The sequence below is a fragment of the Ictalurus furcatus genome, chromosome 20 (assembly GCF_023375685.1).
Source record: "Ictalurus furcatus strain D&B chromosome 20, Billie_1.0, whole genome shotgun sequence".
Taxonomy (NCBI): domain Eukaryota; kingdom Metazoa; phylum Chordata; class Actinopteri; order Siluriformes; family Ictaluridae; genus Ictalurus; species Ictalurus furcatus.
The window spans coordinates 7,111,833-7,124,783 of NC_071274.1; the positions used below are offsets into that span (position 1 = coordinate 7,111,833).

General features: G+C 39.7%; 1 protein-coding gene across 1 annotated transcript; it reads right to left on the reverse strand.

Moving 5' to 3' along the window:
* Positions 1–256: 256 nt before the first annotated feature.
* Positions 257–12,948, reverse strand: nop53 (NOP53 ribosome biogenesis factor). The gene is made up of 12 exons (XM_053651066.1): positions 12,713–12,948; positions 11,931–12,007; positions 11,177–11,261; positions 9,118–9,317; positions 8,652–8,707; positions 8,198–8,293; positions 6,238–6,339; positions 4,063–4,224; positions 3,796–3,971; positions 1,400–1,466; positions 1,231–1,307; positions 257–813 (listed from the first exon to the last, which is right to left on the reverse strand). The coding sequence occupies exons 1-12, from the start codon at positions 12,919–12,921 to the stop codon at positions 753–755; spliced, it is 1,368 nt and encodes a 455-aa protein (XP_053507041.1). The 5' UTR covers positions 12,922–12,948; the 3' UTR covers positions 257–752.
* Positions 12,949–12,951: the final 3 nt, after the last annotated feature.

Consider the following 12,951-nt stretch of genomic DNA (forward strand, 5'->3'; position numbering starts at 1 on the left):
TGGTACAGAAAATGGATGGATGGATGACATTGGACATCAAGGCGAGTGAGAAAAGGTTTTAGGAGCTAACAGAAAAACCTGATTGTTACTGCTTATGTACGAAACTGGTAAAAAATTTTTTCTCTCTGATTAAACACTATTGTAAATGCACTAGCAAGCCCACGCTGTGATGACAGAGCAGCAGACAATGCTAAGCTTTCACTGTATTAACATTAAAACAGCACCAACCAACAAATAAGCACAAGAATGACTAAAATCAGGTGGCTTTTTCATTTAATCACTGGTTGATCTTGGATTCAGTTGTGTGTGAAAACATTCAAACATTGATGTACAGTATTAAATATTACTTTATTATCCATATTCATCATGTTTTGATTTAGAAGCTTGGAGGAGAAAATCTACAGCTTTCACTGAAAATGATCAAAGCTGCAAAAGTCAGTTTTCACAGCTGTGAAACAGATGTAGACTCTGAATTTGTGAAAAAGCAGAACTTGGAAATTTAAACCTTTCCCTTTACGTTTCCACAACATTTCTCTTCAGAAACCTGATGGTTGATTTTTAAATTCCGTGAACCTGGGAGGAATGAGAGACCCGTCACTCATCAGTTCATGCTGAAGGTTCTCTCATCACACTGGGAAAAGGGGTATTTAGGTGATCAGACAAGCCTGCGTTACAGGTTAACCGGACAGCATCGAGCAACGTAACTGGACGACTCCAACAGCACTAATAACAGAATAGAACCGGGTCTGCAGTCACTGGATTTCTCTGAAAGCCCGCTTTTCTACATATTTCACCTTGTGTTTCCTCTTGAACCTGCAAAAAATAAAGAGGAAATATAGAAACATTTTTAATACTGAATCATGTGATGGTGAATTGCATGATAAAACGTTACAGCACCACTTCTAGCTACAAAATAGTTTACTGCTTAGGGCTGGGTATCATAATATGATAAGAAAATACAGATATTGTGATAAGTTCTGTCAATAATTAGCTCTTTTTTTGCTGAAAATCACAAATCAGGATTTTTGTTCCAGTCAGTTTTTTTTAATTTATTCAAAACTGTTACTCAGTCTGTTAGCTATCGTACATATAATGGTATCAGACTGCGTATTTAAGAAATGTCATCGAGAATCATTTTGATATTTCTTGACGTCTCACCTGCCCACATCACTAATGGCCAGCTTTGAAAAACAATGAAAAACAATTAAAAAAAAAAAAAAAGACTCTTACTTGGCCCTCTCTCTGGGTTCGATCAGGTTCCTCTTCTGTAAGCTCTTAAAGCGATCCTTTACTATGCTGCCCTCTGGCTGCAAAATAAAGAAGCACAGGATTATTAGTGGAACAATAATGGGAGCTGAGTGTATGGTGCACACGTCTCTCCGCAGCTACACAGACAGACCTTTAGTGTGCGGAGAGAGCCTGCGAGTTCATCGCTTAACTGTACTTCCAGATCAGGAGCCTGGAACCTGAAGTGAAAAATAAAATAAAAACAGATTTCAAATTCAGGTCACAGGAAGTCACAGCTACAACCAGAATACAGATACTAAATAACTAACTAAGCCATGTTTCCATCCACGTTGCGAATTTAACTTATCCGAGAAAATGGAATATCGCATAAAACATCTGCAAACCCCCCCCCCTCCCCCCTTTCCATCCAACCTGTTCAAGAGAACAAAACAGTCACTTCCGGGGGAACTGGTGCAAAGTATCGATACAAATGGTAACTGTTACAACTGGGGAAGCCACTGCGGCTCTTTTTTCCAATACGATAAGTGACCTGCGCTTCAGACAAAACGCCATCAAAAACCTCATGTTGTCTTGCGATTGGAGACGGATGCCTGATATTGGGGAATCGTAGGAGACAGTTCTGGGAGGTTATTACACCTCAAATCATTTGGCTTTGGCTCAGACATTTCAGAATGACAAAAACAACATTTGAGATGCTGCACAAAGAGATTGGTCCACTTTTCTGAGCCAATTGGGCTATTGTTTATATTATAACTACTATTATTATACAAGTACAAGTCAGTCTGAGTTATAAAATCTGTACAAATAAAGAAACTTTCTAAAATTATTATATTGTATGTGTTACTATACTAATCTAGTCATGTGAATTAAAACAGCATGGGCCCCATTTTTTCCATATTATTTTATCATTCCATACTTATTTCACTGACGTCACTCTGGTTTCTGAACAGCAGGTAGGTGGGGTGGGGGTGGGGGGTTGCAACGGTATTATTCATGTCCTGAATTACCACCTTACCTTTGTGTTTTTACAATGAATCATTACTGTAGTTATCTCTCGGGTGAATACGGTTGTCAGGGCAACCACCGAACCAGGGCTATGAGACGCTATTTCAATACCCATCAGGGTGCCATTATTTTATCTTTCGGCAGCTGGAACAAACATTATGATTGATTTCACTGTTTGGGGCAAAACAGTTTCACTGTACGCTATGGTGTGTTGCTGACACAGAGCGACTACAATCACGCACACCAAACAGTGTAATAAGTCACGCGTCCCTGAAGGAGTACAAAAGGACATGAAACAGATGAATGCCCCTTAAGAGATGTAAGAGGAAGGGGAAGAAAAAACGTTTATACGTTAAGAAAATACGTTTCTACGTTCTTGCTACGGTTACCAGGGAGGTGTCAAGGACTGCTGAAATGTCCAGTCATCGTGTGAATAAGAACAAGTAGCCAATCAGAGTGTAGGACGCTGGATTTGCCGCAGTTCGAGCAGGAAAATACAAGAGTTTCAGATATTTCTCTCATCCCTAATGGCTTGTTTTCACTTGATTTCACAAAAACAAAGCGCAGAGACACTGCAGAGTATATAGATGTTCTAAATGACCAAACAAGTGGACCTCTTCAAGGTTCTGACAGTTACTGAAGGACAACTGAGGAAAAGTGGGATTGAAAGAGCGCCTTTTCAAAACATTTAGCTCTTTCAATATGTCTTAAGCTCATGACAAAAGTAAAACGTCGTAATTATGAATTTACGTGGTGATTTCCGAACTACCTTGATTACATTATCCCACACAGCTTTAAGGTTCATTACAATTAAACGAAACAATATACACTGTTTAACTTGTTCATCTTCACAACTCCAGAGATATGGTGGATTAATCAAACTTTAATATTACATGAACAACGTGGAATTTTTTTTTTTTTTTTTTTTTTTTTTTTAAAATCAACAATTTTTACAAAGATCTTCCAGAACAGATCCCACCATCTTTGCTGTTAAAGTACAAGAGTTGAACGACGGACATTTCTGAGTATTTCATTGTATGTTTTAACAAACTGGAAAGGTGTTTAAAAAGAAACATGAAATATTTTGGATTTTAAGTAAGAAAGCCTGATCTGCATGACCGCGCCAATCCATTAGACCAATCAAAATGGCTGCATTGTCGCAAACATTTTTATTGAAAGTCAGATCAATATTTCCACCAGTCGTCCTGCTGCAACAGTGTGAGCTTTGGTGTTGATTAAAATTCAAAACACTGTGACAGTTATAACTGCTCAAGAGTTGTGTAGTGAAAACAGAATTGGGAAAATGTGGCGGTCGGCACATATCTGTACGCGATATTTACTAAACCAGTGAACGAAACAAATAAATGCTCCACATAGGAGCTGCAATCAGAGCTGGCAAAGATTCAAAACACACATACCCTTGAACAGCAAGCTTGACCCGAACGTCACCTACGGGTGCTGACCCTTTAAGTCGTGTTTGTTTTTGTGGGACGGTTTGAATGCGCAGTGAGAAGTGCTCTGATTAATAGAAAAGTGAGTAACCTTAGCTTGCCCAGGCGGCGAGGCAGTGTTTTCTGTGCCTCCTGTTTTGCTTTACGCTTCATCTGTCTGGCCTTGGTCCTCAGCGCCCTCTGCTTCAGATCTACACCGATGGAGCGCAGCTGGAAAAGCTGCTGTCGGCTGTTGAGCATCTTCCTCTCTGCCTTTCTCCGCAGTTCCTGTTGCATGGACGGAGACAGGAAGCATGGTTCAGGACAGGATGGAAAGCAGGAAGCTCTTTAATCAACCGTCTTTCCCCACCCTCATTACCTTTATCCTCTCTGCTTTCTCCCTCTTCCTCTGTCTCTCTGTTTTTTTCTCCGGCTGTGCTGTAGGCCCGATGGCCGCGTCTTTGGAATCCTCCGCTTCCTTCATTTCCTCGCCCTCATCTTCCTCAATCAGACCTTCGATCTGCTCATTAAAGATGCTCTCCTGTACAAACACACAACATTGTCATCTTGGTCAGAAATGGGGGGGGGGGGGTGTAGTATGGAGAAAATAACTACTGCTAGACCGGAAACAAATGGTTATCTAAATACATCATGTAAAAAAAACAATTGGATGAACTTGAAGCATTCTCTGGAATAAAACGTAATAAAACTACGAGGCATGCTGGTGTATGAAAATCATGAACTTGCCTTCGGAGGTGTTTTAATCTGCTTCTACCACAGCACTTTACTAGAAATTAAATCTTTTTAATTAATGAATGACCGCATAATTTTTAACATTTACGCGGAACCCTAATCATCTACACATTCTTTGTTGTTAAACTGATCAAAACGTTTTTAAATTCAACTTTTATTATTATTACGTTTAGATTATGTGGAGTGTCCAGGTACAGAAGTTCAGGTTTGGAAGTTTACATAGCAACAACATATTGGAGTACACACACAACTCTCTGAGCTGTGCAGAAGATCAACCACACCTTCTGACGAATCAGATTTGAGCATTCTACAGCACTGTGTTATTTAAAAAAAAAAAAAAACCCAAACATACACAGGATGCAGAAAATGCATAGAAATACTGAATCACTTCAGCATTGTATTTATACTAAAGTTTACAACTTGTAACAAAAAAAAGCAGTTCTACAACTGCACCTTTAGTTTTGTAGATTTAGATTCAAATCATGGCGGGAAGAAAAAAAAAAAAAAAAAAAAATACTCGACATGAGTAGCAAAACTAGCTAAGACATTCCCATATTCGCAGCCTCATACGAGTGAGCTATGCACAGCACAGTTTCAACATTATCATCAGTCCACCCCATATACTGCCAGTAACCAAATGCCATCCACGACCCCCGAAACCCGAGCGGATCCTCAACTGACTCCTGTGTACATGCCTTTCAACAACAGGTATTCAGTAGAAGGATATCTGCGCTCAAATGACATAAAATGTGTCCTCAGATGCATGAAGCAAGAAAAAAATAAATCTAAATACAAGGCAGAGTCTGTCCACACACACTGAATGAGACTACACCACTGAGGGTCTTACCAAAATATATACACTACCGGTCAAAAGTTTTGAAACACTCGACCGAAATGTTTCTCATGATCTTAAAAACCTTTTGATCTGAAGGTGTATGATTAAATGTGTGAAATCGGAGGTGTAGACAAAAATATATTTGTGCCAACATATTCATTTCTTTCATTAGAAAACTAACATTTTATTCACAAAAAAAAATACATATTTTTTTTAAAAAAACAGATGAGCAAGTGCCAGTAAGTGTCCAGCGTCGGTGGGAACTCCTTTAACACTGTTTAAAAAGCATCTCAGGTAAATTCCTCAAGAAATCAGTTGAGAAAATGCCAAGAATACATTTCTGGAAATTCTAGACAAAAAGGGGTTTACTTTGAAGATGCTAAAATACTAAATTTTTATTTATTTATTTTGGATTTGTATCACAACATAATTCCCATAGTTCCATTTGTGTTACTCCAGAGTTTTGATAACTATTATTACTCTAAAATAAAAAATTTAAATAATGAATGAGTGTGTCTAAACTTTTGACCGATAGCGTATTTATTGCTTTAAACCTCCATAGCGGGTGTTTTTGAAGAAAAAAAAAAGACCAGTGAGCAGACGTTTCAGCCCATAGCTTTCTTCATACTATAATTAACAATATTATATAGAGATGTATTATATTATATTGCATATATAGAGATATATTATATTGCATATATATATATATATATATATATATATATATATATATATATTATATATATATATATATATATATATATATATATATATATATATATATATATATATATATATATATATATATATATATATATACACACACACACACACACACACACACACACACACACACACAGAGATAAGACCTCAGTGGTCTGGTTCAGTGTGCAGACAGACTCTGGCTTGTATAGCAGGTAATCAAAAAGTGTTTTCCTGGCAAAGATGGATGTTGAACAGTTGTACCTCAGTGGCGATGTCCATCCTATTTATTGCCAGCTTTCTTTCTAGCTTCTCTTCAGCCTTCACCTTTTTCACCTCAACCTCATGGGCCTCCAGCAGCAATGTCTTAAAGAGTAGAATACACACACACACACACACACACACACACACACACACACAATTTAGCACATCATTGTTTATTGCTGAAACTGAAAAATCATTGCATTGCTGAAACATTTTATTCGGACAAACCATGCGTAGGCCATTAAAATGGTAACATCTTAACATGTTCTACTATGTAAAGTACTGAAAACTACAGCCTTTCCAGAACTAATAAATATTTCTGTTTTGCAAATCTTACCCAGATGTTTTAGCATTTTAAAAAGTCTCACCGCTCCAAAAGTGAAAAGTGAGTAAACGGTTTTTATAAAATGCCATCGCCATGGTGACTGCAGCGCAGGAGCATCCTGGACATTTTGACTTTATCCGATTACAGACTAAATTTTAGTACGCATGTGTCTTTCACCATGACATAACCATCAAACAACCTGATCCAATCGGGGGTGAAGAAATCACAATTAGTCAGCAAGGTATTGGACATATCTAGGCAGACTGACTTATTAACGCTCCTTGGACCGAGTTATACTTGCTTATATTTACATGTACGTAAGATGGCTGCTTCACGTATTCTGTGACCATTTGGGGAGTTGCTTGTGTATGTCCACAGATATTAACGTTATGTTTCAGGTGGTGCAATGCTGACAAACAGTGGAGGCAGTGTAGCAGCATGGGATACTACAAACTAATGCAGTCACAAACTGAATCCTTGTGCACAGTTATTTAATACTAGTTTTTATTGTTATTATTACGGATAGTGTTTGAATTGAAAAAACTTCTCATCTAGCCTTCAAACCCATTGAAAGGTCTGTTCTGTGTACTGCATGCTTCTAGATTAGTAAATATTTGCGAGTGTTAAGTCAGAGTTTTCAGTATGATATGCAGATCATGACAACAATCACAATGACAGTGGAATGTGTTAAGAAACAGAGCTTGGGAGACTGTTTAACAACCCCGTGCGTGAAATCGCTACAGATTTTACAGTTTGACAGACAGGAACGTTTAGTCTCAGGTGTGCCTTCTAGTGGACGTCACTTTTAATCCTCCAGATATACACCGATCAGCCATAACGTTAAAACCACCTGACTAATGCTGTGTAGATCCTCCTTGTGCCATTACATCCTGCAGATGCTTGATCAGATTGAGATCTGTGGAATTTGGAGTCCGAGACAACGCTGTTCCTTGAAGCACTCCTGAACAATTTTTGCAGTCTGCCAGGGCGCACTGTCCTGCTGAAACCGCCATTCTCACCACTACATACCGAAAACACCTCACAAGACCCGAGAAGCTCTGACCCAGTCGACCCATCACAGTTTGGCCCTTATCAAAGTTGCTCAGATCCTCACACTTGCCCAGTTTTTCCTGCTTCCAACATATCAACTTCAAGAACTGAAAGTTCACTTACTGCCTAATATATCCCACCCCATGACAGGTGCCGTTGTTAATAACATTGATATCATTACTTCACCTGTCGGTGGTTTTAATATTATGGCTGATCAGTGAACATAAGATGCACAAGCGAAGTATATGAATGAATGATGCTGCTTTGTGAAAAACTTTCCACTTTTAATCCAAGTACTAATCGGCCTTTACTCAGCATTATTTTTGAAAGAAGGCAACAACAAAAAAATTGGTGTAATAAATTTATGGTTTCTTAAAGTTGAGGTGTCAAAGAATGTTGTTGGCAGAAAAACTATATTGATCAAAACCTGATTTTTATCTTGTGCGTGTGTTATTTTTTAATGTATGGCAGGTCTCCAATGTGAGATCTGACGGCTTTCGCAAATCGCCACGCAAATATAGGACGATGGAGAATGCACACCTTCTACAAAAGTACCAACAAGTATCAGCAAGAGCATTGGTGTACCTGGTGAGAAAGGAAATCAGGATTGTATGAGCCTCCAGGGCCGATGACTTCAACAGCAGGAAGGATGGACGGCTTCTCGTTCAGCTTCTCTGGTCTCTGAAGAGAGAGAGATTATATACAGGATCAATGAAGAATTCATGAATTGCTAATACATACAATACAATAGCCACTAGTGAGTAATACACTGGTATATAGGAGATACTGGTGGAAACGTATCGTCTGGTAAAGACGTTCAAATACTGCTCTACTCTAGATGCGCACTATACGCTCGCACACTGTATCGCCAGGATTCAGGTCACGTTTGTCTCGATTCTTTCTGTTCCCGACAACCATTTGGGCCCGAGACTACGATTGGCCGGGAGAGCACTGGGTTCAGATTTGTTGCTGGGTCGTAGAGATTGGTAGAGAAGGGCCAGTAGTGATTTCTAATCATTGGTGTAATGATTCTTCTCACCTTAACCAGCTTCTTCTTGGTCTGCTCGAGGTAGTAGGGATCTGCTGAGTCAGGGCCTGTAAGACAGGTACATGAGAACTGGAAAGCTGAATGACACAGTAATTGTTTGATATCACACTGCTTAGAAAAAGGTTCACGTCAAGCTCTTGTGGTATTAAAGGAAAATAAAATTGACGACTGGGTGGTGTGACGTGGTGTGATGTAGCCTGACTCAAACTGGAACCACCCTGGAGCTGATTCTTTTCCAATTACAGCAAGTGTTCTCTTCCTCTTATACCACAGCGATGTGCCAATACTTTTTCGGTTTATAGTTAACGTTGTGGAACATCTGCAAAACTTGTGTCATAGTAGCTATAAACAGTCTCCCACCGGTTCCCCTGCTGGTTCTTAATATTACATTATGTTATCAGTATTAGATTTCCTTGTTAAATGACACCCACCCGCCCCCTACCCCCGGACTACTCACTGCCTGCACTCCACAGATCGTAGAAGCTTCTCGCTGGATCCTTGCTGCTTAGTGGTTTCTCTTTAACTTGCGGTTGCACTGTCTTGCGTAGCTGCAGGAGCTTCTGACGGCGTGTCAGCATACCCATGGCAGCCATTTTCTCGGCCCTCTCGGCCACGCGACGCAGCTTCTTGGCATTGGGACGCTGGTACGCCAAGATACTGCACAGGAAAGAAGGAGGAATGTAAAAGATGTAACACGTACGATAGTTCCAGTCATCCATGTGTCTCAGGTAGTTGAATTCAAGTCTGATGGCTCAAAACACTGACAATTTACTTCCTCTGCTGTTCTGTGCAAAAGCTTTTTTGGTAATTCAGCAAGAGGCCCCAATTTTTGGCAGTCGCAGAGCAGATGTGTTATGATTTAAAGCGCCCCTATTTGCTATATTAAAAGTGCCCAATTTTGTTTTTAGAGGTCTCATACAACAGGTTTACATGCATCCAAAGTCAAAAAAAACACTAACGTTCTCATAATTTACATTGCAGCATCACCTCTTTTTGCCAGTGTTGCAAACAGCTCGCTCAAGGATTCATACAACTAACCATACAAATGTAGTTATATTACATTAGCTACAATTTTTTTTCACCTAGTCAACTAGGTTCCTAGGAAACCATAACATGGGACTGGGCAGCAAACTAGAGCTTTTACTTATCAAGTGAGCTAGCTAAAGAATATCATTTAACCACCCGTGAACATGCATAAAATGACCAGGAGGAAAGATGGTGTCAGGATGTGTACATGTGAAAATTAACCAAAGCGGTGACTAGTGCGACTTGCACCCACCTTCACTTTCTCTCACTCGGACTGCTCGACAGAGTTTCGATCTGATTTGCATATCAGGTTTCAATTCCGCCAACTGGACACATTATTCCTTATTACTGTAAATCCTTGTGGATGAGATCCGATCTCAATACAAGACACACGAAATGACCCGGTGGATATAAAGTCTTACATAGTTATAATTACGTGATTCGTTCTATCCGGTGTGAAAATGATCTGAATCAAACTGTTTTCAAATCACGACACATGAAGAAACAAAACACATCAGGTGGTCGAGTGAACGCAACAAAAACCAAGCAGCCCTCAGATCCTAGAGGAGCGTTCACACAACAGCTCTCCAGGTCCCAATGAGTATCTTCACATTCCCAAAGAAATACTGGGAGCGCAAGGATGGGATCATCACAGGGCTTGATGCATTTTTACAAATGAGGAATAAAAGTGTGTAGGAATTAATTTCTCATTATATATATATATATATATATATATATATAAAAAATAATAAATAAGTAAAACACACACACACACCACATTAACAGATCCAGGATGACCGGCTCACAAGTGGAAGACGTGATCTACAGGGTGTCCCAAAAGTCTCCATGCATACATGAGGAAATTAATGCTTTTTAGTAAAATATGTTCCAATATTGTTCACACTTTTTTATACATTTCCAACAAAAACATCCTTTAATGCCTTTGATAAGAGAAGAATGTATAGAAATAATTCTCATGGCTGGATCAGGAAGCTGTGGCAAGGTTGTGATGGACTAACAGGAAACATGGCGAACACAGCACACACGCACAGTTGCCAAACTTAAATTCAAAACTGGAATTTGTTCCAGTGACCGGAATGACTGGAAGTGTTACGGACCAACCGAGAAGTGGACGTCCACCAACATCCATTGATGAAGACACAAAATAGGTGCTGGCAAACACAGTCCCTTATGTATGGAGACTTTTGGGACACCCTGTATCTATCTATATGAATGAGAGATGAGTCTTGCAATGATTATACATTTTCCAGCTAGGACAACGACGCAATCTATTACGTGCCCCTTTGTTGTTATCTGTGATGCGGCCATTTACGCCCCAGACCGCAGCTGAATGAGTCACCACAAAGCTCCTTTGAGACTCGTTTGACCCTGTTCGCACCTGTACTTAGAGCTGACCACTCGTGAGCCGATCAACACGGACACATTCCGGGTGACTTAAAACAACGACGAGTTATTCAGCGTCCACTTACTCTTTAGGTGCAGGAACATGGGAATCTGGCTGCAGGATCAGATCTATCCGGAGTGGCTTCGAGCGTTTATCCTTCTTCGAGGCTTCTAGAAAGAGAAATTAAACCACTAAAATGTCGGACATGCCAAAATCACTAGTTATTACAATTTAATGCGAGAACTCAGCACAGGGAAACCAAAACATGGCTAACTTTACAAGTCATTTCATTACACATGCTCCATCAGAAACCAATACTACACCTCATAAAAATGTGTGAAAAATTATTCCATATGTTTTAGGACTTGATATTAGGATCTAAAAGAGCAAATGTTCAGACAAGGACACTAGACGCGTATGGGTGTTCAGGACAGAGCATTAGAAAGATGTCCCAAAGACGAGTCTGAATACCGCACTAACTGAGTGGGATTTCCTCACACTACAAATGTCACGCTTTGATCAAGACGTCAGATAGCTCTGTGCCATAGTGAAAATGTACTGGTTAAGAAATGTGCATTCAACATAACGTTACTATTAAATCAGGAAAGCGCTTACACATTCTTAAACACTGACAGGACATGTTTTGTTTTTTTAAACGACTGTGTGAGTGACTTTTACCTCAGGTGACGAGACAAAGTGATCACTCATGTCTCACTGCACTTTCAGTCGAAGGAAATCTTTAAATACAATTTTCTCCCTTTTCACTTTCGGGGTAACAAACATATATTGGAAAATAGGCCAACAAGTGGGAGTGTGAATGAACAGTGTTGGACGTTTACCTGGCTTTGGGACACTTTTCTTCGCTCCTGTGTCCACAAAGAAGAGACTTTCATCTGGTTTGTCTGCTATCAGACCTCTACAGATGGATAGGAAGAGGAAAAAGAGTCAGAACGATTGTGTGGACTGAAGAGCAGAAGAGGAAAAGTAAACACGAGGGAAGCTTGTATGGAGCTGAAGTAACATTCAGTACAATTTCATACCACATGAAAACAAATTCAATTCAGCTAAGGAAGCTAATTTAATACTTATAAGCCTAAAGGTTACACGCACGAACTGATAAAAAAAAATCACCACAGCCATGGATATCAGACAAGGCTTGCTCTATCTATCTATCTATCTATCTACCTATCTATTTATTTATTTATTTATTACTACATGACACGGGTTAGCTTGATGCTATCAGGACTTACAGTATATTATTAGCTACAAGGTGAGCATGTGCAATTCTTACACCATATACTCAATTAATAATTGTTTATTTATGAAATACAATGTTTACAGTGAAACTGTAAACGTTATACAGAATTAACAGTGATTAAAAACCCTTCGAGAAACTTCCTAAACAAAAGTAACGCCATCGCGTTTCAACCACGTGACCAGAAATCTTTCTCGCACGTGGGCGAAGCATGGATAACTTAAATCAGCGTCGGACTTTACACAAATCCTTCATCTAATTCAATTCAAGACTGTGCGATCTAAAACGCTTCGGATTTCAGATTAAACTACTGAAGAAGTGACACGTTCAAGTTCGTGGGCTGTGCGTGAAACACTCGCAGCTCACCCTGTCGCTCTTTGTTGGAGTCTCACGTCCTCCAAAAACTCCTCGACATCCTGAATGTCGCTGTGCTTGTTCCAGTTCTTTTTCTTATTTTTGTTGACACGCTTTCGACGCCCGAGGTTTGCAATTCCATCATCATCAAGACCTGATTTTATAGGTAAAAAGCCCGGCTGCGATGCCGCCACGCGTTTGTGTTTCCTCGCAGCGGCCATGTTACCGAATTGGAAGGGGGGTGGAGTTTG